At 51.1% G+C, this 25,601-nt stretch overlaps 13 protein-coding genes across 13 annotated transcripts; 7 read left to right on the forward strand and 6 right to left on the reverse strand.

Annotated features, from left to right (window-relative positions):
* Positions 1 to 363: 363 nt before the first annotated feature.
* On the forward strand, positions 364 to 1,578 carry N7525_010182 (uncharacterized protein; the record flags this gene model as incomplete). The annotated part of the gene is made up of 1 exon (XM_002556636.1): positions 364 to 1,578. One exon carries the CDS (start codon positions 364 to 366, stop codon positions 1,576 to 1,578), a length of 1,215 nt encoding a protein of 404 aa, XP_002556682.1.
* Positions 1,579 to 1,845: 267 nt separating this feature from the next.
* On the reverse strand, positions 1,846 to 4,089 carry N7525_010183 (pseudouridine synthase PUS7; the record flags this gene model as incomplete). Its single annotated transcript, XM_002556637.2, has 2 exons — positions 1,846 to 3,829; positions 3,881 to 4,089. The coding sequence occupies 2 exons, from the start codon at positions 4,087 to 4,089 to the stop codon at positions 1,846 to 1,848; spliced, it is 2,193 nt and encodes a 730-aa protein (XP_002556683.1).
* Positions 4,090 to 5,436: 1,347 nt separating this feature from the next.
* On the forward strand, positions 5,437 to 5,735 carry N7525_010184 (uncharacterized protein; the record flags this gene model as incomplete). Its single annotated transcript, XM_061215005.1, has 2 exons — positions 5,437 to 5,500; positions 5,569 to 5,735. 2 exons carry the CDS (start codon positions 5,437 to 5,439, stop codon positions 5,733 to 5,735), a joined length of 231 nt encoding a protein of 76 aa, XP_061067517.1.
* Positions 5,736 to 6,097: 362 nt separating this feature from the next.
* Positions 6,098 to 9,070, reverse strand: N7525_010185 (Hsp70 family protein; the record flags this gene model as incomplete). The annotated part of the gene is made up of 1 exon (XM_002556638.2): positions 6,098 to 9,070. One exon carries the CDS (start codon positions 9,068 to 9,070, stop codon positions 6,098 to 6,100), a length of 2,973 nt encoding a protein of 990 aa, XP_002556684.2.
* A 798-nt stretch (positions 9,071 to 9,868) lies between these two features.
* Positions 9,869 to 11,397, reverse strand: N7525_010186 (uncharacterized protein; the record flags this gene model as incomplete). The annotated part of the gene is made up of 2 exons (XM_002556639.1): positions 9,869 to 10,230; positions 10,281 to 11,397. The coding sequence occupies 2 exons, from the start codon at positions 11,395 to 11,397 to the stop codon at positions 9,869 to 9,871; spliced, it is 1,479 nt and encodes a 492-aa protein (XP_002556685.1).
* A 2,069-nt stretch (positions 11,398 to 13,466) lies between these two features.
* N7525_010187 (uncharacterized protein) lies at positions 13,467 to 15,110 on the reverse strand (the record flags this gene model as incomplete). The annotated part of the gene is made up of 4 exons (XM_002556641.2): positions 13,467 to 13,728; positions 13,802 to 14,322; positions 14,393 to 14,831; positions 14,881 to 15,110. 4 exons carry the CDS (start codon positions 15,108 to 15,110, stop codon positions 13,467 to 13,469), a joined length of 1,452 nt encoding a protein of 483 aa, XP_002556687.2.
* Positions 15,111 to 15,544: 434 nt separating this feature from the next.
* N7525_010188 (uncharacterized protein) lies at positions 15,545 to 17,594 on the forward strand (the record flags this gene model as incomplete). Its single annotated transcript, XM_061215006.1, has 2 exons — positions 15,545 to 17,008; positions 17,067 to 17,594. The coding sequence occupies 2 exons, from the start codon at positions 15,545 to 15,547 to the stop codon at positions 17,592 to 17,594; spliced, it is 1,992 nt and encodes a 663-aa protein (XP_061067518.1).
* Positions 17,595 to 18,079: 485 nt separating this feature from the next.
* On the reverse strand, positions 18,080 to 20,255 carry N7525_010189 (uncharacterized protein; the record flags this gene model as incomplete). The annotated part of the gene is given in 7 exon segments (XM_061215007.1): positions 18,080 to 19,218; positions 19,268 to 19,414; positions 19,426 to 19,616; positions 19,676 to 19,843; positions 19,897 to 19,966; positions 20,036 to 20,070; positions 20,146 to 20,255. The coding sequence occupies 7 exon segments, from the start codon at positions 20,253 to 20,255 to the stop codon at positions 18,080 to 18,082; spliced, it is 1,860 nt and encodes a 619-aa protein (XP_061067519.1).
* Positions 20,256 to 20,676: 421 nt separating this feature from the next.
* On the forward strand, positions 20,677 to 20,943 carry N7525_010190 (CAZyme family AA5; the record flags this gene model as incomplete). The annotated part of the gene is made up of 1 exon (XM_061215008.1): positions 20,677 to 20,943. One exon carries the CDS (start codon positions 20,677 to 20,679, stop codon positions 20,941 to 20,943), a length of 267 nt encoding a protein of 88 aa, XP_061067520.1.
* Positions 20,944 to 21,074: 131 nt separating this feature from the next.
* N7525_010191 (uncharacterized protein) lies at positions 21,075 to 21,482 on the forward strand (the record flags this gene model as incomplete). Its single annotated transcript, XM_061215009.1, has 1 exon — positions 21,075 to 21,482. The coding sequence occupies one exon, from the start codon at positions 21,075 to 21,077 to the stop codon at positions 21,480 to 21,482; it is 408 nt and encodes a 135-aa protein (XP_061067521.1).
* Positions 21,483 to 22,703: 1,221 nt separating this feature from the next.
* Positions 22,704 to 22,901, forward strand: N7525_010192 (uncharacterized protein; the record flags this gene model as incomplete). Its single annotated transcript, XM_061215010.1, has 1 exon — positions 22,704 to 22,901. One exon carries the CDS (start codon positions 22,704 to 22,706, stop codon positions 22,899 to 22,901), a length of 198 nt encoding a protein of 65 aa, XP_061067522.1.
* A 212-nt stretch (positions 22,902 to 23,113) lies between these two features.
* N7525_010193 (uncharacterized protein) lies at positions 23,114 to 23,464 on the forward strand (the record flags this gene model as incomplete). The annotated part of the gene is made up of 1 exon (XM_061215011.1): positions 23,114 to 23,464. The coding sequence occupies one exon, from the start codon at positions 23,114 to 23,116 to the stop codon at positions 23,462 to 23,464; it is 351 nt and encodes a 116-aa protein (XP_061067523.1).
* Positions 23,465 to 24,085: 621 nt separating this feature from the next.
* On the reverse strand, positions 24,086 to 25,075 carry N7525_010194 (uncharacterized protein; the record flags this gene model as incomplete). Its single annotated transcript, XM_061215012.1, has 1 exon — positions 24,086 to 25,075. One exon carries the CDS (start codon positions 25,073 to 25,075, stop codon positions 24,086 to 24,088), a length of 990 nt encoding a protein of 329 aa, XP_061067524.1.
* Between the last annotated feature and the right edge of the window lie 526 nt (positions 25,076 to 25,601).

A 25,601-nucleotide genomic window follows, 5' to 3' on the forward strand; every position in this document is an offset into this window, starting at 1 on the left:
CCGAGTCTACTGCATGTTGAAGCGCTTCTTTGTTAGAGCGTCTCATCTTGAGGGCAGTGCTTCGACCCCCCACTTTGGGGCTGTTGTCTGTGGTCTGTACACGGTATATTGTCTGTGAATGTTCGCTATTCTTCCGAAGATTGGGATTCTGCATTTCCTGCTGCCTCCAACTTCCCTGCTCTCGAACCTGGCCATATTTAATTATTCTATAAGACATCGGCTTACCTAAAGTGGTTATTCAATGAGAGTATCCTAGCGCCAGCGTCTTTTGTACTATCTTTCGTGGCGGTTCTTTGTCTTCGCTTGGGAGCCTTCACATAAGGCAGTGCCCCGAGTATCCAACTTCAACCCACCATATCTGCCATGAGATTCTTGCCATTTGCAATGTTGGGCACTGGACTGGATGATGCAGATATCTGGGACTCCATTGGATCGGAATATCCGACCTCGCAAGTGGCATCAGTGGACCAGGATCTGGTGGTCACGACAACACCTGGCGGAAACCAGAAGAATGTTGCAGAACCGTCAGGCTGGGTAGATCCAGCAGTACCAGTGACAGGTATCTTTCCTGGAACGGTATCATGGCACTCAGTCAGCGAGTTGACCACATACCCAGCACCGAGTGAGACATCGGCTGTCGATAGTATCAGCCCAGAAGCCAGTCCAACGAGCATACCGGATACAACCTCATATAATCCATCGCCAACACCAACACCCTCGACCACACCGTTAACTTCAAACCTATCTTCTCTCACGTCCACCCAACCAACCACAATCTCAGCCTCAGCCTCAGCCTCAGAATCAACCTCAGCAACCAGCGACCCAACCACTTTCTCCGGCGGCCCATCAAAAACAACAAAAATCGCCATAGCAGTCCCAGTCTCAGTAATCGGCCTAGCTCTAATCCTAGCACTGCTATTCTTCCTCTTCCGCCGACGACGCCGCGAAAAGGAACGCAACGCCCTACCACCACCATACGACATAGCAACAGGCCATCGAAGCGGAGTATCAACACAAGAACTAATGATATCTCCTAAATCCCCAACGCCAGAACCGAGACGTTCAGTCTCGACACCGGCCATGTCTTCGACGGTCACGGCCACGTCCATGCCCACGCCCCTGCCCCGGATCCCGATTATCAGCATCTCGCCCTCGACGGAAAGTCGGGGCCGGACGCCTACCCCCGATCCCAGTCCTGGACCGGGGTCTGTGCACCGCATGTCTATGGCGCATGGCGCTGGTGACTCTGAGGCGGAGATTGGGGTTGCCGTTGCTGTGCCGATGGATCAGAGGCGGAGTGCTACGGAGCAGGATTTGAGGGGTCGGGTTGCGTCTGTTACGTCGTCGAGGGGGCCGTCGCGGTTGGCAAGGATGCCGTTTGAGGATTTTTCGGATGATGAGGTTGGTATTGGTATTGCTGTTGGTGGTTCGGATGATGATGATGATGCTGTTTCTGATGTGTCGGATTTGGAGGGGCGGAGGAGGGAGAGGGATTTTGATCAGGTTTCTGTAGTGTCGTCTTTTGATGAGGTGTCGCCGATAGGTGAGCAGGAGAGGAGGCGATTCCAGGGGGTTTGAGGATGTCCACAAGGTGATATGATATAATGAGGCTAAGCTTGGTCTACAGCCCTCTTTTACGTAGTTTCATCTGGTTCTGGCGTTTTGGGTTAGTTCAATGAGGGTTTCATTGTAATAGCTTCAAGTTGTGTATCTTTGTGTGTATCTCAGACTATGTACTTGAATATGACTGGAATGATATCCGGATCACAGTACTAGTCATGGTATTGGCGCTTTGAGGCCATGTGCAGTGTTAAAATGAACAGTTGGTGCTGGTTCCTGTCCCAATTATCGTCCACCAGCGAAGTCAGCCTTGTGGGCTGTGGCCTTTCCGTGCGTCAATTCCCGAAGAGCCATGGTGGCGTACTGGCTTGATCCCAGTTGGAACTTCAGGATAACAGCCAGCTTATCAGCTGGGGTCTCATCGGCCACGGCGGTATCGGCAGCCTTATCCTCCCCCATCAGCTTTTGCAAATCCGTCTTAACGAACTGCTCATCGTCCTTGGAATAAAGCTTGACGTCGAAGGAGTAGTTGTCGGTCATCATGCGGCTGAAAATCTTGCGGTAACTGCCGCTAAGGCTGATATCCTTCCACTGGCGGCGCATGTTGGATGGGTCAAGGCCGCCACCATGCTCGCTTCCCATGAAGCGACGGTAGAATTCCTTCATTTCGTTTTCCGGGTAGATAATGTCATATCCAGGCTGGGGAAGCACCAGGTCAAAGATGGTATATTTGCCACTGGCCGCCTCTTCCGCTGTCAGGGCACGCGCCCGCATGAACATGTCCTCGGCCGCAACGGCGCTGTCCTCGCCCTGAGGGACAACAATGATTTCACCGTCAGCGTCGACAGTCTCGGCAGCCTCGGCAACAGAGACAGTTTCTTTGTCGCGGTGTTCTTGGATAATGACGAGATCGCCTGCCACCACCCGGTCGCCGTAAAGGCGCCAGCGCTCGCTCGCAGCAAAGTTCCAGACGAGCGACTGGTATGCATGCACGTACATCAATCGCAGGTTACGGGGAATACTCTGCAGCGCACCCAGATAATCCTTCTTGTTCCTGCCGAGGTGGCGGAGTAGATTGTTTTCAGCGGAGAACTTGCGCGGCATCTTTTGCAGAGCGTCCTTGACGTTACCGCCGGTCTGGAAGATATTGATGGCCATGGCGCGATCCTTGTCATCAGAGCCGATGTTAAGAGTGGACATTTTCCCCTCCATTGCTGCCTGAAGAGACTTAGGAGAATACTGCAGAATCGCATCGCATGCGCCCTTGTAATCTCCCTGCAGCATCTTGACACCGACCACGTCCGTACGGGTTGCGAAGGTTCCGAATCGCTGAAGACCGTAGTAGTTGAAGTATCCCCGCTGGTAGAGGTTCTTCAAAGACGTAGCGACAACCTCGGACGCCTTGGCAATCGCAGCCTGAGGTTCACTCAGGCTCACGCCAGGAATTTCAACGTCGCGTAGAGTAATCACGAACTCATTGCCCTGCAAATCACCAAGCTCCAGTCCGTGCTTGCGGTGCTCAAAGTCTGTGATATAAGCATTGCGGAGTTCCGAGTTCACTGCTGCAAGCCGACCGGGGTGAGCGCGCACAGCACAGGCACGCTGCACGGTCACACCCCGCCTATCCTTGGTTCCAGCGAATTGCAAAGACTTGGGGTTCGTCTTCAATGAGCGGGCAATAAAGCCAATGACTTCCATCGTGTCCTTGTTCTCCTTGTAGATGGTGAAATGCAGGTATGGCCCACCGAGTTCTTCCCAGTTGATTCGGTGGCCCTGGGGCCGGCCATTGGCTCGTCCTGCGGTCGCACCGCGCTTGAAACGGTTGTTCGCCGCGGCGATTGACATAGTTCCATCTGCATCGGTAGAAGATTCTAGCTGAGAATTGAAAATGCGACGGATAGCCTGGTGGATATTGGTGCGAAGCTCGCGATCAAACACGGGAAAGGTGACAGTTCCAAATTCACTAGGTCGGCCCTTTGGCTTAGACATAGCAACCTTGTGGATAGAAATGATTTCCGCGGCATTCTGAGCACCAAAGTATTCCTCCAGAAGAGCGTGGTCCTCTTCCGAGACCTTGAACTCACCTGGTGTTTCCACCTCCTCGGCCGGGGCGTCCTCAGTTCTCTGCGCAGCAGTGGTTCCCGCCTCAGGAGCTTTTGGCGCAGGTGTAGGAGGCGTGGACTCGTTGGTCTCGGTGGTCATATCGTTGAGTCGGAGGTGGACAACTTCGCCGGTGGTCATGATCTCGTTGACCATAAAATCCGTGTATCTGCCCATGATTATTAGAGGAATCCTGAAACGAAGGAACATAATAGCTCACCTCTTCTTCAGAATACCTGAGAATCCCTCAGTGTCGTTGCTCACAAACTCCGTGATACCGACTTCGACTTCCTTCAGAGCCTGCGCATCTGCGACTGCGGCGCTCGGGGTTTCGGTCGCGCCATTGACAGCGACAGCGACCTCAGTTGAGCCTGCATCTTCTGTCTTCTGTCGCTTGCGCGGAGACTCCACGATATCTGGTTTCTCCATAATTGTGTAAATCGTTCCTAATGGGTGGGGTTGGATGGAGAAGGTTGAGCTTCAGGAACTTTTCTTTACCGATTGGGTTTAGTGTGACAGGGCCCAGTGTGGGGTAGCCCTACTTACCGCATTGGGACGGAAGACCATTGATTACTTCACTTTCACATTCATCCAGAGCTGCCTACCTCCAGGGCTAGGTAGGTAGCTTACTAGCTCGAGTTATTAATACTACTCCTAAATCAAAAATAGTTGTCCCAAACGAAGCAACATATTCCTGATACATTCAATGCCCCAAATGGGGGATCAACGTATTACAGCAGCGATGTGACAGTTGGCCGTCAGTACACCGTAGAAAGAATCCCAATGAATAATGGAGTAATTGATTGCGAGTTATTGTAATAGTCGCACGTGGACACTTCTCATGCAACTACTACCATGTTGACTGAGTCTCGTGTTAATAACATCCTCAACTAGACCATTGTCACCATGCACATGTCTGTTGCTCCAATTTATGTCTCAGACCATTGGGATAAGGTTAATTGACGAGGAATCTGGCAAGTTGTCCACGATGACTTTTTCCTCGAGTCCATGAAAACTAGTTATATTGGAGACCAACTGTTTCACATGCTCCAGTATCACACCCTAGTTGTAGTGCTAGATATTGTTCCTCTAATATTCTATAGATTAATGGCCACGCCTAAGTCGAGCACGCTACATAATCTTACCTCAGATCGGATCGAGGCTTTTGCAAAGTAGCCAGATGAGTTTTAAAGCAGATATAATTTCTTCTAGGCATCTAGGCAGTGTATTTAGTAACGCTGTGCTAGCTCTGTTTATTAAACAAAGCCGAATATAAACCAGTGAGCAAGACAGGAGAAAACAAGCCCCAGTGTGAAGCGCTGAAGCGTATATTGTATTCAAAACATGCGGCGTCTCTCAAAACCTATAGCATGGCATCACTAAAATATACAGGAGAATCCCCCTCTCCAGGATACTGCTAGAAGGACTACAAGCCAAAACCAGAACACCACGAATTCTAAATCAGACGCTCCGAACAGCGCAAGCGACTGGACGCTGTGTATGCAATAAACCGAAGAAACCCACTCAATCTCCGATCTCAGCTGAGAAGCTTTACTCATCAGACTTGTGCCCTGGAAGTTGAGGTCGAACATCAAGATATAAATTGGTGGTATTCGCCCGCTATTCTGGGTATCAGTTCTACAAGAATCAACCTTCCATCTTCAGCAAGTTTACCTCTAAAGCCATTCGGTGAGACTCACAACTATCTCGCATTCATAGTGTATGATAATTGAGCTAATCACTGACTCTCATTGCCCAATAGCTCGATCTAATACAATGAAGACCAACTTCCTCATCGCATTCTTCAGCTTGGCTCTGGCCGCTGTTGCTGCTCCTACCGGTATGTCATATATCACCAGTCATCCCGGCGATTAACTTGGAACACTTCTAATTGAGTAATCATAATAGGCCCTGGTGGACTTGGTCTTGGCGGCGCTGGTACCGGTTCCTTGGGCGGTGGCGGCGGTGGCGGCGGTTCAATCGGGTCAGGCCTCGGTGGAGGCTTTGGCGGTGGCTTCGGCGCTGGTTCTGGTCTTGGAGCTGGTCTGGGAGCCGGTGCTGGCGATGGGTTCTAAAAGGATCTTTTGGGGCTGAGCTAATGCACTCGGAATTGTGTACTCCGTTGAGGTAGTGTCCTGAGAGGATGATAGGATGATAGAACTGGTAATGACAGTTTCGGCCCTACTTACTGCCATCCATGATATTGGCGAACTCAGTAGAGGTCTTTATTGTAAAACAAAACAGGGGGAGCAGAGATAATGAAACTGCTAACGCTCAGCCCAAACTCCATTGTGATTCCTTTTCTTTTCTATCTGCCAGGATGTGTGTACATGATACATGGGTTGCGTTAGGATGGAGTGCTCTGTACGAGTCAAAGTTGGGAAAAAAAGAAACAAATGTAAAATGCATAGTGAAATGGAACAAGGGGATGTTTATTTTACAGCTCATCTTTGGGAAGATCCTCCTTCTCCTTGGGCTGATCCTTGCCCTTGCCCTTGCTCTTCTCGGACTCGGGCTTCTTCTTTTCCTTAGTTGCCTTCTTACCATTGCTGTTGTTCTTCTTCTGCTGGCCGGCGTTTGCAGTCATCCTCTCGTACATGCGGTTAAGGATGCGCTCGAACTCGCGCAGCCGTGAGTCGACCTCCACAACGGTCAAAGCCGGGTCGTCAGACTCGGAAAGCGTCTCTTGCAGGCTGAGCTGCGTTTCGAGCCAGGGGTTCGTGGACTCGTAGGCCTGAGTGATGGCCGCGAGGTCGGCGGGAGTGAAGAGGGAGTACTTGGGGCCTGTGGGCTTGGCCGGAGCAGCACTCGTAGTAGATGTGGTAGAAGATGAAGAGGCGGAGTATGCGTCTTCATCGAGGTCATCGAGACGCTCGTCAGAAGCGGTTGGGGCCGGGGTCGATGTGCTGGTTTCGGTGCTGGTTTCGGTGGCGGAAGCGCTTGAGGCTGAGAGGGAAGAGGAGTAGATCTGCTCGTCGTTGTCGATCTGGTTCTTGATCAATTCCTTCATGGACTCGGCGTTCTTGAGCATGTCCTTGAGCAACTGCACACGCGCTGGGCGAGAAGAGCTCTCCTTCATCCGCTTCAGTGCAGGGTTGACGATGGCCTTTAGGTCATTGAGCTTCGACTGGAAATCAGCAGTCTTGGCGTTGTCGCCCTCTTCGTAGAGCCAATCGCTGGCCTTAGAGACTCTCTCGGAGAGAACAGTCAGCTGATCCGGCTTTACAGCCTTGACGAACTCTTCGTTATCGGCAAGGTCTCGGCTACGGTAGATGAAAGATTCCAATTCATTAAGAGCTTCTTCGCGCAAGATGCGATCGTGGTCCGAATCATCGAAAGCAAGGAGGCGGCCGTTGATGCGACTGAGCTCAGCGACTGATGGTGCCGGAGTCCCGAGAGCGACGGACTTCAAGCTGATCGGGATAACTTCAAGCTTAACCTGAGGGGTGGCCTTTGCGTCCTTCTTTGCGTCCTTGGTGGATGTGGTGGTCGTCTTGGAACTGGCGGAGGATGCAGTGGAGGACTCCGACTCGGGCTCGAGGGTGATCGATTCACGAGGTTCGCCATCTTCGCCGAGGGGCTCCTGCTCATCCTTCTTGCCGAGGCCGAAGAAACCCTTGACGTCTTCAACGATTCCTTTCTTCTCAGATTCCACCTCGCAGCTAACGGTACCAGCCATAACTTCGGGAAGACCGTCCACAGGGCTGAGGCGGATCGTGAACTTCGTGGTAATGTTTGCAGTAGTGCAGCCAAAGTTATCCTTTAGCTTAGCAACAGACGCAGTAAGGTTCTGGGTCTGGACACCGAGGATGGGCTGTTCCTCATCCTGGGCAAGATGCTGAGCGAAGCTGAATTCGAAATCCTCCAGGTTCTTCACGGTAACTTGCTTCTCGGGACCGACCTGGGAAGTGGCGGTGAACAGCTTCTGGTTTCTCTGCTTGCCGTCTGACTCCCACTTCAATGAGATGGGGTACGTAGCGGCATCACCGGTGCGAATATCCTTAACACGGAAACTAGGGCTGAGAGCAGCTCCCTTAAAGGCAGCACCAAACACAGCCGCCTCATCAGCGTTGACATTGGTTCTGATCTTCTTAGAAGAGCCGGCGAAGTTCTCCAATTGCTTCTGGACGAACGGGGTCCGAATGGCTCCACCGTGAAGCACGACAGATTCAATATCGCTCAATTGAAGCCCGGCCGCCGTCAAAGCCTGCTCCACTGGGGTCCCAATACGGGCGACATGCTCAGCAGCCATCTTCTCAAAATTGGCACGGGTGAGCTTGTACTTGAAGTTGACATTCTCGTCGTACAGTCCCTCGAAGCTTGTCGAAGTCTCGGTGTTGGCGCTCAGAACCTGTCGGAGCTTCTCAGAATCCTTCCAGAGTCTGGACATAGTCTTTCCATGCGCCTTAATTTCAGCTGGAGTAACCTTATCCTTGAGCTTCTTGTCCTCAACCAAGTGGGAGACCATGTCGTTCACAATGAGGTCGTTTAGGGCGTCACCTCCAAGTGATTTGTCCCAACCAGACCCAACAACATGAACTTCCTGGATAGTCTTGTTGAATTTGCCAATATCCTTAACCTTGCGGCTCTGGAACCGTAAAACACTCGCGGTCGTAGATCCAGCACCCATGTCATACACGATGTGGTATTCGGGCTTCTCGCCATCAGAAACGCTGGGGAAGGTACGGCTGGTGGCGTAGTTCAGACCGACAGCCAATCCATCGCTGACAAGAGCCTGAATCCTCAGACCCGCCAGTTCAGCCGCCAACTCGAGGCTGCGCTTCTCCTCCGCGGTGTAGAATACAGGGTAGGTAATGACGACATCGCGGACATCGGATCCCTTTCCAGCCAACGCATCAGCGTTAGCCTTGATCTGCTTCAACTGCATTGCTAGAATCTCCTCAACCAAGAAGGCCTCCTTCTTCTGCGCCTCTCCGAGTCGGTTGCTGCGGAGAGCAACAGACCCACGACCATCAGGGGCGGTCTCCAATTTCAAGGCGGGGAACCTGTTCCAATATGTCTTGACTGCCTCCTCATCGCCATCGTTAAACGGAACACCCAACAGAGTCTTCAAGTTGATGTAAACGTCATCCGGGTACCGAGCGGCGAGGGCGAGCGCATTACCACCATAGAACCGTTCGGGGAAAGGCGCATCGCTCTCTCTTGTAGGCTTGAAAGCGACAGCAGCGGACTCCTTGCGCTTCGAATCTTTAGTGAGGACGATCTCGAGCGGAATGCCAGGTTTCACGAGAGCAGCCTTGAAATATTCCGTGCCGATGTCGATACCCAGGACGGCCGATCCGGCGGCAGAGGCTGGCCCAGCGAAGCTGAGGAGGAATATGAGGAATGGGAGGACCATGAGGGACAGCATTGGCGAGCTGGACAATTGTCGGCGATTTAAGAACGCCATGATCTATGTGTAGGCTCCGGGCTGCGGGAGTCAGCCGAATTGCCGATTCAAGGAGTTGCTCGTAATTTCAACAGGGAATATTTACCCCAGTGCGCACATATATAGACAAATTGACAGATATTCAACGACTCCACCGGTTTGCCGAATAGTGCGTCGGGTTCGGGCTAGCTTTGCGCCAGATGGATGATCGGATGGAGCTATGGGATAGCTCAAGACTGGTGTTGGGTTGGGGTTGAGGAGTGGGGGAGATGAACATGAAAAGAAAATTAGAAAAATGACTCAAAATTAAGCCATTTGAAAGCAAAGGGATACTGTGGCCACTTGGCGGTAACGTAACTTGAAGCCTAAAAGAGCTGTTGGATGAGGACACGGGTCATCATGCAAACACGATGTCTGATGTTTGCACTGCTTATCGTTATCGCATTATGTCACAGCCCTAATTTCGAACAGGGCTGAGTTGTATACCAAACGAGTTGTGAACGTCCTAATTTTATAATCGTGAAGGGAGACGTGGGCTTAATAGAAGTAAGTATGGATTCAGGACTGATGTATATATGACTATAATTAAGGGTCCATAACCATGGACAAGGAGCGTCAAGTCGTGAATAAATCCGTTAATAACCGTCATCCTGGTGCCCTTCAAGACCGGATATGCCCAAAACATTTTTTTTTTCTCTGAATATTCGGGTAATACTCTCTTGTTTCATATGGAACATCCATAGTTCGGTTTCTCACCAGCCACTGCGTAAAGCATTGACATTATATCTGGTCTGACCGATCAACTTCGGCGTAGATCAATTAGAGCAGAGCAAACAGGAGAGCCAGGCCAGGGATGAAGGCCGCAGCAGATTTCTGGAGAACTGGAGCACTGTTGAAAGCAGGTGAGGAGAAAGCAGGGGGAGCGGAGGTGGAAGAAGTGACTGGGCTTGACTGTGCCGGGGCAGTAGGCTCAGTCGCTGGGATATTGGGCTTGGTATCTGGAGGAGGCACCACCACAGAAGTTGTGGGAACAACAGGGGGAACAGTGGCCTTAGTGGGAGTGGTTGTGGGCTGAGTGCAACCCGCAGTGCAGGTGGAAACCGATGTCACGGTGATCGTGCTGGTCTGGGTCACAGGGCGGGTGTAGGTTGATGTGCCGCTTGTGATAGTACTCCAAGTCACTGATATTATTAGCAATTAAAATTGACAGAAGGGTCAGGCTTTTACTTACCCGGGCAGGTGATAGTAGTATATGTGGTGGTCACGGTAACTGGAGGAGGAGTGCCAGTGGGGGTCTCAGTCTCGCAAGAAGTGGTAGAAGTGGGAGGGGGCGCGGTGGGAGTTCGGGTCTCACTAGGCGTGGTGCTAGTAGGAGGGGGCAAGGTAGGAGTGTCGGTCTCACAGGGAGTCGAGCTCGCAGGTGGAGACGAAGTGGAAGTGTCAGTCTCGCAGGGAGTGGAGGTAGGCGTCACAACCGGGGGCGTAGTAGGCGTGTCGGTCTCACACGGGGTGGAGCTCGCGGGAGGAGGAGAAGTGGGAGTATCGGTGGGAGTATCGGTCTCACAAGGGGTCGAGCTCGCAGGGGGAGACGAGGTAGGGGTGTCGGTCTCGCAGGGAGTTGAGCTCGCGGGAGGAGGAGAAGTGGGAGTGTCAGTCTCACAGGGAGTAGAGGTAGGCGTCACAACCGGAGGCGTAGTACGCGTGTCGGTCTCGCAGGGAGTTGAGCTCGCGGGAGGAGGAGAAGTGGGAGTATCGGTGGGAGTATCGGTCTCACAAGGGGTCGAGCTCGCAGGGGGAGACGAGGTAGGGGTGTCGGTCTCGCAGGGAGTTGAGCTCGCGGGAGGAGGAGAAGTGGGAGTGTCAGTGTCGCATGGAGTGGAGGTAGGCGTCACAACCGGAGGAGTACTAGGCGTCACGACTGGGGGAACAGTAGGCGTGTCCGTCTCGACAGGTGGAGTCGTGGTATCAGTTTCACATGGGGTGGAGGTAGGTGTCACACCCGGGGGCGTAGTAGGCGTTACAACCGGGGGAATAGTAGGTGTGTCGGTCTCGCACGGGGTGGAACTCTCGGCAGGCGGAGTAGTCGGTGTCACGACTGGGGGAGCAGTAGGGGTGGACTCAACAGGCGGGGGAGAGGTCTCTGCTGGGGGACCACCGCCACCGTGCCCACCATCTCCATGATCGCCATTTCCGTGGCCCCCATGGCCACCACCCCACCATGGACCACCGCCGTGGTCGTCACCGCCGCCGCGGACAGCGATGCGAGCTTCACCAGCATGTCTCGGAGCAATAACCATCCCGGATACCAAGGTCACGGCGTAGAGCAGAACGATAGGAGTGCCGCGCATCTTGGCTAGCAAACGAATGATTGTTATGTACTGGAATATATAGGGCTGATATGTTCCTGGAAACGAAGGACGATAGGAACCGTAGCGAGAGAGTTCCTAAACAGGCAATATCGACAATTGAAATATTTGCAGGATCGAGGCAGGGTGCAGAGGGGGGAGTAGAGCAAGTTTATATGTGCCTCTGGGATTAGGTCTTCTCAGAGCTCCAATTCCTGTTTGTCTGGCTCAGTCGATAGCTCCATTCTGTTGACGATTAGGCCAGTGTGGACCATCCGGTACCATGTTGGGCACTCAAGATAGACGAAAGTCAGAAAAAGTGGCGCTCATATTCTAACATCAACCAGAACCAGCATAGGCGAGCAGTATTCAGCAGTCGGCCCGGATATTCCCAGCGATGTGGCTGGTCATGGATCTGGATGCAGAGGTCATGACCAGCGCATGTACACGGGCCCAGTTGACTAGACGACCAGGTGCTAGGGTTAAGCCAATGATAACTTGACGAGGTCTCGGATATTGGCGTTTAGCGTTCCGACCTGGAAAACCTGAGTTCAACCATTCCAAAGTCAAAGTATTCAGAGCCCGGTGTATGAGACCACCCAATTGACTCTGATGGTGCAGATCGGTACTTGGCAATGCGGGAGATGGCTGTGATTTTCCGTCATCGTCCACGGGTACTGAGTACACTCCATATTCGGCTATGCTTCTGCTGGTTTCTGTTTTCTTTTGTCCCTTGCCTCTTTTCTTTGTTTCACACTCCATATGGGTAGCGATATAAAGTCTGGTATGAAAGTGTCTCTTGCACACATCATGAGACCGCGCTATAAATAGCTCTTAAGTTCAGCCACAACCACATGTGTCCAGAGAAAAGTGTGGGGAAACCTCACGAATAATAAACGTGGAAATTTGAATGAGGTAGGGAATATGCCCAGATCAAAGTAAGTGATAACTTGGAAACCTCGGAACCCTAGCAAGGCATAAAAAGATCAGAGGGCAGCGCGGTACCGGTAACGCCCGTCTGCCTAGGTGGAAGTCTGGACTTGAGTCATCTGGGTGTATACCAGCCTAGGCGATGATCGTAAGCTTTTGATCAGTGAATGTGAATCTGTGTTAGTGAATGTGAGTCAACTGTGTCGGTGCGGGGATACGGAGCAGTCCCGACGCAGGGATGTGCCCCTGTCTAATGCAGCCCTGGAGGTGACGTTATAGAGTACATCAGTTGAAAGTCTATACGGAGTAGTCCCTGGCCCTTTCTCTAAAATTAGGGATGGCGCATTATGTATACCCAGGTAGTACTTGGTGATGTCAAATGTGTTGTCCTTGTTTTCGCTCTCTTCCTCTTTATTTCCCCCTCTTTCGATATTGATCATTTGTTTTTTTTTAATGATCGTTCCCTACTTTTGAAGTATACAATACCCATGGATATAGCAGAACATTGAATTCGTAGAACTGCCTGTTCTTCCACGGCCTCTATGCACTTGTATTATTTCACGGTAGCCGCACAACTATAGAAGCCTTCATAGACCTCGAAAATATTGCCAGCCTTCTTCCAATGTTTTCTCCAAGGTTTAGAGGAACGAGGGATCCATGGTACGGAGAATGCGGGGGCATTGTCACCAAAGAAATGATATCTGATATGTTTTCAGAGTACTCCGTATCCACGATCAGGATATGTCTTGAACTCTCCAACCCACGGGGTCTTGGAAAAGCATGATCCAGGAAGTCCCTAGTCTTCTCAATTGTGGTTAGTGCGCTGAGGAGGCTACTCCGGTGTCCCTTGCCGTATTCCCGTCCAACCATACCTAGGTGGCGCACATATCCCAGTCGTCACACCCCAACAGACAACAATGAAAGCTTCTACTCCGTACATGTGGGGTTATAATCTATACAATGTGACCTTAAGCCACTAAATCATTCTAGGTCTTTTCCTGCGGAATCATTATACACTGGTGGTATTGCATACTCTGGATATTGGGCCTGTGTAATGGGAGGCAATTATCACCCCAAACCGGCTAGATACCTTGTCATTTTGATTGCGATGATATCAACATGAGTACATACAAGAAGTGTGTTTAGTCGTCATCATCGTCCGAGCCACTGCTCCACCCTGTCTCGTAGTACTCTCGAATCTCCCCAAGTCCATTTACCAAGGCCTCGCGCTCATCGACCGACATCAGGCGAGCGGCAGTTGCCGAGATAGCCTTGATCCTCTGAGCCGTTCGTGTCGAGGCGGTCAATGCGGTAAACACGTTTACTCCAGTACCTACCTCGGGGGCGGGGAACATGTCATGCGGGAAACTGTCAAGGATGGGCATGCTGAGTGGCGTGTGGAAGCTATAATAATGGTATAGAATGTGAGTATCCTGGCTGAGACAGGCAAAGTAAGTGTGCAAAATGGGGAACCTACCTCTGTAGCATCGACTCTGAGTTGTATCTTCTGAGTTTGCGAAGGTGCCCAATGTCGCTGTCCTCGGTGGACTCACTGTCCCTTTCGGGTTCGTCTCCACGAGTTACCTGCACTTGGTTAAAGATATGAGCGCCCTTGTTATACTCGCCGTCATAGGCGAAGTCAATGTCAAATTCAATTGCAGCTTTGGTCGGCCCATCTTCATTGGACGCTTCCTTGGTTTGACCGCCATTGATTTTGATCTTATTAATCGAAGATTGCAATTCGAAGATGGTGTGCGTGCCATCTTCTCCAGCGAGAGAAGCCTCGAAATGCTGATATGGCCGCAATCGAGAGGGCAATGTGACCGTCTCAATAGCTGAGGCTACCAAGGCAGATTTTTGCCATTCTGATTGGCGATCGACATTGAGATAACCGGGCAGCTTATGCGGAACATCGATAATTGGGGAATACAGTGATGCCAGTGGGGCAATGGCGTAAAGTGACCTGGCCTTGTTCGTATCCTTCTTGAACTGGTGATGCTATACAAAGTTCGAAACTTAGCCAACCGAGCTCGCAAGTCTTCAAAAAGGGCATCGCTGTCTCACTTACCCGCTGTGTTTTGGTGCCGTCCTCAATAGCCCACACCCAAATACTTTTCTTTCCGAATTCATCCCTCAGTCTTTCCATATACTGGGCAGCAAATCCGCCCCAGGCATCATCTGACCCAGAGAACAATTGCAGCGCCCGGAAGTGATCACATTCTTCAAGGAGAGGTCTCAGGTCACGGTCTAGAAGGTCATGCTCCTTGTCGAGGTCTTTGAATAACTCTTCCCCGACATTCCAGTCCTCAAAGGGCATGGTCTGGGAGTTTAAGTCGTATTCATTTAGCTGGACAATGGACCTTGGGTGATAATACACTCTATTGTAGTCTGACCAGTAGCGAACGGACTCTGATGTCAGGCGAGGTGCTGGAGTGCCCAAATCCAAGCTTTTCTGATATTCGCTTTGTTGAATTGGAGTTTGTTTCTGGACTATCTCTGCTCCATCCCTGCCATATGTTAATTTGAAGAACGTGTCTACCAATTCTACTGGCATACCATAATCCTTGACCAGCTGTGGAGTCTTCACTCAGCTCGTAAAGTGCATTGTATCTGCGCAATGTTCCGAATCCACCCTTCAGATCATAGATTACTGTGCGTGGAGTGTAAGTCTCAGAGCCATCCGCTCCAACACCTGGTCGAAAGTGAACGTCATGATCAACATCGGACTGTTCTCCTTCGGTATACGTAAAGTATGATTCCTGGTTATATATCAGAACGAAGTTCATATCTCACCGTAGATGACAGTACCTGCAGATTCCAAAAATGTGTTGCTAGATAGTTAGCCCGCTGGCCAAGCTGAAGCGTCACAATTTCATGCATATTGATGGATGCAAACGACCCGTCCAGTGTGGCCCCTCAGTAAATTTTGATATCGACAATGTCTAAGGACGCACAGACGTAGCCAAAACATGACGCTAGGCCTGATGTGGGGGTGTACGGCACGTGAGTGCCTAACCATATTGGGGAAGGTGCAGAGAGTCACCAGGGCAACAGTCACATGATCCTTCCAAAGAGGGCAATAAACATGTTTCTGTGGGTGCGTCACCACACTAACTCCACAACGGTGATTTTCCCTCGTGAATCTCCTTATTCCTGTGATGATTCCTTAACCTTGTGATCTTCATCGGCTGGATTCATCACTTGTTACCAAGCATCTGCGATGGAGTCTCCAACACGTCCCATCCCGAGCCCCTCAAAAGCCCTGCATCCGGTTTCGCCGGAACGCATGAATCAACATAACATACCTGCCTCTCCCTCACTACCTTCCGACCTCCTCACACTACACAACAAGAGCACCCGAGGTGTTTCAGAAGTACAAGCCAAAGTGGCATTTCTAAACGGCCTCTCTCGAGGCAGCCCTGCCAACTCTGCAGGAAACAATGCCGCTCTACAACGCGCTATCCTGGGCCGCGAGGAAGCCGAGTCTGCCCTAGCCACCGCACAAGAAGATTTATCTGAAGCACAGACGCGAGAGCGCCGGATCAGTGAACGCCTCGAGTCCTTGCTGGAAGAGTTACACGGAACGAAGGAACGCCAGGCCCACGAAAGATCAATTTTCGAAAAGGAAATCCGAAAAGCCCGCAAAGAAGCGTTTCGGGCTGGGTCAACGTTGGTAAAACTTCAAGAAGAATTGAAACACTCGAAATCAGAGATCAAAACACTGAAAGAGGAACTGGGAGCAGAACGAGAGGCGAAGGACAAGGCCAAACAGGAGGCATTTGAACGTGCCTACGCTCTGGCTGGTCTTACGGAGGAACTTGAAGTCTTGAAAGAGAAATTCCGCGCGCTTGAAACGGATAACCACTCGAGCACCCTCGAAGTCCGCGCTCATGAGATCCGGAAAGAAGACTTCGGGAGACTGTCAATAGCAGAAGGCGACCTCGCATTTTTGGCCACCCCACGCAGACCGAAACGAGCTGCTGCGGGATCTGCCCGATCCCCAGCTCCGACACGCGACGAAGAGCACGCGGAAGCCACTCCTCCCAAGCGCCCACGTTTGTCGGACTGTGCACCAACGACGGAGAGTGAACGACCCGCATCCGAAACCGCTGTTGAGCAGGACGAGGAGGATTTGTTGGAGGAGATTAAGGACGAGCTAGTTTTTGAGCGTCGTCGCAGAGTGGCAGCCGAAGAAATGGTGCATTTCCTAAACATTGAGTGCCAGTTCGAACGCTGCTCTTGCAGGCTTGCTGAGAGCCAAGGTCGTCGCTACATCTACGACGCTGATTACTATAACAAATTCCAACGACCTCAGATCGAGGCGGAAGAGAAAGCTCGTGCTGAGCAAGCCAGCATTCAGAAAGCTAGTGTGCACCAAGTCCATCCTCACCCAACCAGCACCCCAGAGGCTAGCCCTCCCCCTCCTCCACCTCCTGTCCACCGATCTCCTATTCACCAGGCTACCAGTCCCCAGGTGGGATCTCCTCAACACCGCCAGGAAGAACCCGAGCCAAGTCGTACCCCTCTGGCCGCGCCACCTGTTCCTGTCCACCAACACATTGCGCCTGCTATGAAGGCTGAACCTGCGGACCTCCACAAAATGGAGATGCCAGCCGAGCCCCTGGTTACGTTTTCTCCGGAGACCGGCACATTCACGACATTCCCATCTCCTCTCCGAGACAATGTCAGACCTCCGCGATTGGATTTCTTCAAGGCACCTGATCTCGCTGAACCCCGCCCAGACGTCCACGCTCGTCATATGGACGCCTCTGCATCAACCGATCAACAGGTCGACTCGTCCACCCCCCTCAGGGGAGCCGGCCCTGACCAGGATGGCTCGTCCCACTCCATCAGATGGTGCTGCTGAACACTCACGTGCACCGCTGTCCGTGGAAGCAAGACCGTCGAGACGTTTCGAGAGAGAGCCCCATGGACACCGCCAGCCCATCAATCCCCCAAAGAGAGCTCCTTCCCGACAAGAGCCACAGTCTCAGCGCACTTCGCACCCTGGCGTACCCGATACACCCATCGACCGCGAACAAGCGCTTGCACAGATCAGAGCGCGACGAGGCCGTACCCATAGCAAGCAGCGATCAGTCAGTGCCAGCGAACCTGGCCGCACAGCTAGGGCCTCAGCAGGATCCAACCCAACCCCTGCTCGGGGACCTCGACGCCTTCCTAACCCCAATCTTCGGGCTGATTCGAGAACCGAGAATGAACTTGGTGAGCGTCGAGATATGAGCGCTCCTGTTCGGATGTTCCGACGGTAATGAATGCCCTGGGATGTATGTCTCATGATGCATATTTATGTCTTTCTTTTGCATGGTCTGCTGTCGTTTCCTCTAATACCCCCCGGCGCTGCATCATTTTGTCTTTATTTCATTGCATGGCGATTGGAAGCAATATGTTTTGTCTGTTTTGTGTTTGGATCTTTTAGCTCCGATATCATGAGCCTCAGTATACTATGGATTTAATTTCCCAACTGCCTGTCCTTCATTTGATGCAATCTTGGCTTCAGTGTCTGTCCCTCTTTATACATTTCATATGTCTTACTTTTCTTCTACTGTACATAGATTTCGATTGCTGAGAGTCAATTCTATCTGATCATGGTCACAATGTTTATCCAATCCATATAAAAACATGTATATTGACCTACAATGTATAATATATGCCTAACAAGAAACAAGATCTCACGAAGATCTTCACAAACGAGATCTCAAAGATAAAACAACCCTAGAGAGAACCAGCCTCTTTTTTACAAGACCGAGATCCCGCAGCATCTAATCCTCGCACTATCAACCTTCGCCGCACGACCCCACCACAGAGAAACCAACTCCTCCACAAACACCCGGTCCGTCGCGCTCCACACATCAAGCCCCATCTCCGCCATATCCGCTACGGTGATCGTGACAGTGTCATGGGAACCGCCATCCCGCTGACCAGCTCTCGACCTATGATTCGCAGACCCGCTCACACTTGACCGCTGCCGAAGCAAAGGCGAATTCCCCTCATCGCCGTGGATAGACTGACGAGACATGGACAGCGAAGCATCGGTATCATCGTCTTCATCGATATAAGGCGCATCATTATAGGCGTCATCATCGAGGTCGCTATCATAGCGCGCGATGGCGCCAGCCAACGTAACGAAGATCTGTGACGTCAGGCGGCGGAAGTACGCGACCAGCGCGACTTCGGGCGGTTGCTGATCGTCGTGGACGGGATTACGGGGCGGGTCAGAGTGGGAGGTTGGGTTGTAGGGTGGACGGGCGAGACTCTCGACGCTTGCCAGAAGGCGGGAGTCTTGTTCTATCTGGTGTTCTTCTTCTTCCTCTGACAGGCCGTCGCGGTTCTCGCCGGCGGAGGCCCACCAGATGAAGGATGTGTAGGCGAGCCGGGTCCAGGAGATAGGCTCGACGACGGGGCTGGAGGAGTATGTTGAGTCTGTGTCTGAGGGGTCTTGTTCTGGGGATGTGGGGCGGTCGTTGGAGAGTTGATGGAGTCCGCGGCGGAGCATTGAATAGCGCCGGGCGTCGCGCTGGGTTGCTTTTAGTTGGATCTCTTGGGTTTGATTGGGTTTGCCGCCTGTGTTGTGGATTAGGGAGATTTTGGGGAAGGCTCGCTGGGCTGTCTGTTGTGAATAAGGTGCGGGGAGGGTGACGAGGAGGTCGAAGAGGTCGGGTTTCAGGGTTAAGACGGTGTCGGTAGAGCAGGCGATCCAGCTTGGGTCTGTTTCGGGGTCTATGATGCTGCGCGATGGATCGAAGGAGGAGAGGTAGGGAATATCATGAATGCCAACGTTGAAGAGGGGACGGGGGCGTAGTGGTGGTATGCGATCGGCGGGGAGTAGCTGCAGGAGGGAGTTTGGCAAAGAGGCTAAGAGAGATAGATCATATACTGGAGCTGAATTAGCAGTAGGTCAATTAAAATGCCCATAGACGCGTACCGAAGTTGCAAGATGTGTGTACAGGAGCCTCGCCCATGAACAGAATCCGCTTGCGCAGCAAAGCTGCCCTGTAGAGGGGGAAGATCAAAGGTCCGAAGCACTCCGTGAAACCTGGAAGCGATGAAGCGGGGTGGAAGGGCGTTAAGGCTGGCTTGAACGTTTCCAGTACCATTGCATCGCTGAAGGCGCGGTTGCGGCTCGAGTGACCTGGCCGCTCGCCGGGTCGGAATCGAATACTAAGAGGCGAGTCGAGGGGGAGTCAGGCGCTGAATAATCGGTTCCTCCCACCCTATATGTGTCCCAATAATCACACAGCGGCTGCATATCCAACATGTTCTCGGCGTATTTCCTATCGAGCACCGGTGTCAGTCGGGATCTCGGTCATGGCGCGTGCTTGATGATACGAACAGCGTCAGTTCCTTGAGCCTTGGAGCGTGTCGCCAGCTTTTCCCAAGCCTTCCGGTGCTGAGGGGCACCAGAACTCCGATCGCAAACATCTTCGCGTTGCGTTCGGCCTCCGTAGCGGGATGGTTGAGGAACGCGCTGATACCGGCATACTGTTCATGGACGAAGTACCTAAAGGAGCGCGTCAGCAAGATCGGATCCAAGGCTGCTGAAGACGAACATACACCAGATCTTCAGTGACATTGTGCAGCCCGGAGGGCAGTGACTTGTATTCCACAACCCCTTCAACCTCAACTATTCACTCGGGAGTCAGTACTGCGGGTCGGACTGATTGCAGCCGCGGCTAGAGAATTGATTGCTCACCTCCCGGCGCAGTTCGCTTCCACGAGACTACATATCTATTGTCGCAGAAGGTTAGCGATAGGTTCCTAAGCTTAAGAGCTATGATGCCCAGGGGAAAGAGAAGGGATTACCCGGTCCTGATATCGAAGCTGATGACGAACAAGGCGGCAATGGCTGGTGGCGACTCCATAGTGGAATGTGAGACGTCAATGCCCAGAGGCCTAGGAGATTCAGATACCATTATGAAGAGGAATCATGGGGTGCGACGCCATACAAGCAGTGTCGGGGAATCACGGTAAGTTGAGGGGGCGAGCCTCGCAAAGGGGACCTTGGCTATGCGGAGTTAGTGCCTGAGGCAGCGTATCGGGATCTATAACAATCATTCGCTGTCTGACGCCTCATGGCTTTTCCCTTACAGAAATATACCTCCGCGGTCTCAATGTCGCCCAGGGACCGGTCTTTGAATTGATTGTGGAATTTTAAATTCTAAGTCGGTTTAGTCCCTAACTCAACTTCGATCGCCCCCGGTCTACCATCTCTATAGGACCAATGCCACCATCCATCTTAGCTCTTCCCCACTGGCAGCTTCTTTGCAGATAAGTCGTAATATGCTGAGGTGCACAGGTAACCTGGGATATACTAGAGTTAGTGGACTTCTGAGGATGCTCAAGCTCCGCATAAACCGTCCATCTAGCCAAAGCGTACGAACCTTTTCTTGGGCCACTAATGCCGCCCACATTATCACGATCGGTGAACCGGGCGAGGAACCGAAAGTTGAACCGGCCGGAGGAGGCACTATGCATCGTGAACGTGTGTTCCACACTACGGTCGTTCTCCCCGATGGAAAAGTCGCCTCTTCGGCGGCCAGCAGTTCGGTGTTGCATTCAATGAGGAAACCGTCCAATTTATTCCGGAACACGACCCTGTAACAACACTTTCACGGAGTTGTAGCAGAACAATGTTGTGAGAGTATACCATACTGTATCAATCCTCCTCCTCGATGGCCGGGCCTTGAACGCAGGTGGTGGACTCTGTGGCAATTGCACAGCCAGCCACTACGATGACCAGATCTTCACACCACCCTACCTCCTTACTCAATCCGGTGAGTCTCGACCTCGTCCTGAGATCCTCTCTGGGCTGGAAGATTATGCCATGGTGGGCAGTATCTGAGATTGCAAACCTCCATACTGTCAACGCTGATCAATGTCGCATTCCACTCAAACTCAGGGTTATATCATTCTCCAAGAATATCTACGAAACTACCCTGCCAAAGGATTCGGGTATTCTCATCCCCGGATACTGGATGTTGTTCGTTATGGACGAGGCGGGCGTGCCTAGCGTCTCGAAGATTATGATGATTGGCTTGGACAAAAAGAGGACCATCCAACCTGCACAGGATCCGCTAGGCCTGTTGGAGGCACAGAGCAGCAAGCATGAATCACCCCTGACCTTTCAGAAATCATGGTAACCAACATTAGTTTTACAGACGCCGAGTCATTCATGAGCATCGGGTTGCGGAAACGAAAGTGGTTTTGAAGCAAGCTGGCTATTTTGGACAGGTCGGAAGTTGACATAGCGTCGCTTTAGATCTCTTGCAGTGCTTGACACTTTCGCATAGCTGTAAAGAGTATAGTCTGAAAGAATTCCTCACAACACTGGCCATACTTTAAATGTGGTTTTTTTCTAGCCTTAAGGATAGAGGAAAGATGTTGGGACATAAATAGTCTACCAGGTATGTTTTCCGATATTCTTTCCATGCCATTGCCTCTAATTAGATAGTTATCACAAACTGCAAAAGATTTTGGTTTATCTATGCTAGAGAACCGCGATTATACTCCCAGCCGATAACCCGTACTGTGTTAGGGCGATTGCAACCAGGGCAGGCAGAAGTCAGAAATCAAACGAGGGAGAGCAACGGGATGAGCCATCAGGTTGCTTAGTGAGTATCTCAAGGTCGTAACATTCCAAGTTCCCAAGGTCATTACACCATATTGTATATTGAGCGTAGACTAATTAGATCGAGAGGAGCAGACATTTGAGGAGCTATCCCCCATACTAATTTTGTGAAATGTTCTGCTGGCGAAATACGATATGGCGCACTGGCGGCTACATATACACTGCCGTACCGCCCACATCAAAGGTTATATAGTTATACCTAGGTAGTTATAGAGAAGTCCGTTTCACGAATGTTATGCATGCATGTGGGTCTGCATGTGGGTCCAGGCATCGACCCCTTGTTAGTGTAGATAGTTAGTGTGGGAGCTCGCTTCCTTTCCTCCCAATACAACTCTCTCCTCTCTGCTTTCTTGGCCCTACACAGTAGCGTCCAACAGGTTATTACCCCTCACTTTTCAAGAGCTATCATCTACAAGTAGCAGATTGCATTCAATTTAAATTTCACCTATTCCGTGCAGAGAGAGTCGCGGATAGGAGTGCAGATCCAAAACTGGCGGGTACTTTTTTTGGGCCCCACAACACCCGAACCGACCGAACCAATCAGAGATTTTACCGGGTATTGTACTCCACAACAACCTTTTATCCACCCTTTTTATCCTTTCCGATTCGACGATTAACCCTTTGCTTCGACGAATCACATCGCTTCATTTCATACAACAATCCTCACATTGATCCAAACCAAGCAAAAACAACAACGTCAAAAGATCCGGGAATACTGTCGCAGGACACAAGGATGGAGGACGACAACGACAACGGGGGTGAGGGTCCTGGATGGACCCTCACCCACAACATGAGACTAGCAATCGGACCTGGCGCACCGAACGATCGCAACTGGGATGACTACATGGATGCGATTCACACAGCAGGAGACCAAGGATATAATCTTCCGGCATTGGAAGCTTTGCATTGTACAAGCTGGAACCACAGTTAAAGGACAAGGAGGACTTTGACTATTGGTATGGCGGCGTTGTCAGAATTCTCCGGTGCCATGGTCTCCAGCGTCTGATCGACATAAATGTCGAGAGGCCAATGAGAGACTCTCCAAACGCACAAGCATGGGTGGAGCTGTCAATGCAAGTTGCAACATGGCTTGCACATTGTATTGTTCCGGAAGTTGTCCAAGATATCACTTGTAAGCTCCACATGCGGGGAGAATTCCATGGAGCTCTCAGCGCGGCGATAATACGATTTATCAACACAAAGTGCACGGAGTTTTCGACAGCAGATGAATTCATCGACGCCGTTAAGCAGAGATACAGAACGGCAAACAATCTGAAAGCAGACATCTCTCCGTACGTGGCGACAGTGATCATGGCATCTCAACTGCAGGAGATCCCGGAGCTCCGGATTTTAACTGAGATCCGAGATTACGAGGTGAGAAAGATCAAAGACCCGGCGAAAGAGAGCTCAGCCAACGACTTTTTCAAGTACTGCGCAGACATGCAGGACAAAATCAGACAATTCGGAATTGATAGTGGCATAGGAGCGTTCTGAATTATCGGCATCACCCCTGATGATTTTGCGTGCAAGGTTATTCGGACAGGGCTATGAGGTAGTGCATGGGTCCTTTAGCTTGCATCCGACTGTTGATCATACATAAGGGAATTTGTCTGCGCGGCGACGGAGGATTTCTGGCCCAATGGTAGTTAGTTTTGAATTGCTCTACCGGTGTTGTAAACCACATAGTACCTACAAATAGTGGTCCCACCCATGGATCGACAAACCCTTAGCTCACCCAAGCGCGGCGAGGAGTGAGCATCTTCACTTTTGTCAGTTAACTTATTTAGGAAAGATAGTTGCCTCAGTAATTGATCAGTCTAGTAGCACATGAAGCTTGGTCTGCTCCCAGTGCCTCATGAAATATGTCCTTTTTCTGGTCTTTTTAGATGTCTAGTTATATAGGTATTTTCCTCACACTATCCCGGCGCACATTGCTGGCAAGAACCTCACCAAAAAAACCACTATATGTTGAGGAGCTATCAATAAGAGCGGTACAGACAGGCGGGCCAACAATCTAAGAACAACAAGAAGATACAGTAGTAGCATATCTTAGCACGCGTTCAAACACATGAACGAGGCTGCAGTGACAAGGGATTGTAATTATTCATGTACATATCAGAGAGCACCTTTCTCCGGTGTGGTCTCGAGTAGTTGACTAGAGGCCGCTGGACCTCGGTGAGGATGATCTAGAGGAGTTGTAGAAGACGTTGTTGCCAGACAGCCTTGGTTATAGCCGGTTGATATTTCCGCGTTCGCGATGTTGTCCGGAAGCGGGTCAAGGCCACTGTAGTCTTTCATGCTGAGGTCAATAGACACCATGGCGCCCTGGGTGACCCTGAATATCGTCGAAAATTTACTGCTATAAGAGCCGTCGGTTGAGTGGTACAGAAGGACGCCTGCAGTGACACAGAGCGCAGTGACGCCGAGTGCGGTGCCGTAGGCGGCCCAGAGAACCGATCGGGTGTAGATGTAGATGTTGCGGTAAGAGTTGATGGTCACATTCGTGTCTGGCACTGCCTCCACTGTGTAGTTGGGTCTATTATGCATGTTTAGGGCGCTGGGCAGGCTTAGCATACAGATTGATAGTACATACTGGAACATTTCGGAGCCCATGAGCGAAAACGTGATGTTCTCGAAAAGTGCTTCAAGGGCATTTGATAACCGTGAATAATCTTTCGAAGAATTGACAGATCTCCCCTTCCAATAATCCATGAATGGATTAGGATCAGATGCTGTGGTAGATGAAAAGATATCCATCTCTTCTGTTTCCATCAATGTTGTTGATAAGATGTTGGTGGTCTGCTTCATCGAATTCACAGCGTTCACTTCAATACCAGATTTATTGTACGCGAGATGGGTCATATTGGTACTAATCGATTCAATCAAAAGATTACCAAATGCGTCCATTATAGACTGATAGGACAGATATTCCATGATACGAAAATTGTGGGCGATCGAATTATTCGAAGATACTTCAAGTTCGTCGAAGTTAACAGCACCGTGAAGGTAGGCAACTCCGTTGAGAACTGCTTTATCTGTCACCTGAATCGTCTGGCCACCATTGACGTAGGTAGGGTTGGCCTGATACGACGCATTGTGGAGCATACAGCGTAAAATCATTGGATCTTGTACAGCTCCGGCCACGTTCTCCAGGACTTCACCATGTTCGGGACTTTCTATGGCACGCGGAAAGACAGCAACAAAATATAAAAATCCACTAAGCACGACGATTTGATAGCTGGGGGCTCTATTGGCAGGATTGTACCTTGCGCCGCGACACTATTGACGACCCTTTGAGTTTCCGGCGTAGGGCCCCTATACGCGCTAAGCCACATCTCCTGCCTAATTGGGTCTCTGAATGGACTATTGACCAAAATGAAACTTGCAAAATTCGCGCTCGTGAAATCGACACGAGGGATTCGTTTCAACGCATACTTATTGAAGGGAGCCAAACGCACGCTTAACGTAGCGGGCGATACGATCGACACCACAGGAAGAAGCCAACAAGTTAAAGCAAGAGCCATGCTGATCGGGAAACGCTTTCATAATTGTAGATTGAGAACTGTAAAGGCATTCTTGAGAAGCGAGAGTAGATCATCGATGATACCAATTCGGGTTCTTCTATTTTGAA

This window comes from Penicillium rubens, assembly GCF_028828025.1.
Source record: "Penicillium rubens strain IBT 27055 chromosome Unknown utg000004l_segment0_segment0, whole genome shotgun sequence".
In the NCBI taxonomy this organism is placed as follows: Eukaryota; Fungi; Ascomycota; class Eurotiomycetes; order Eurotiales; family Aspergillaceae; genus Penicillium; species Penicillium rubens.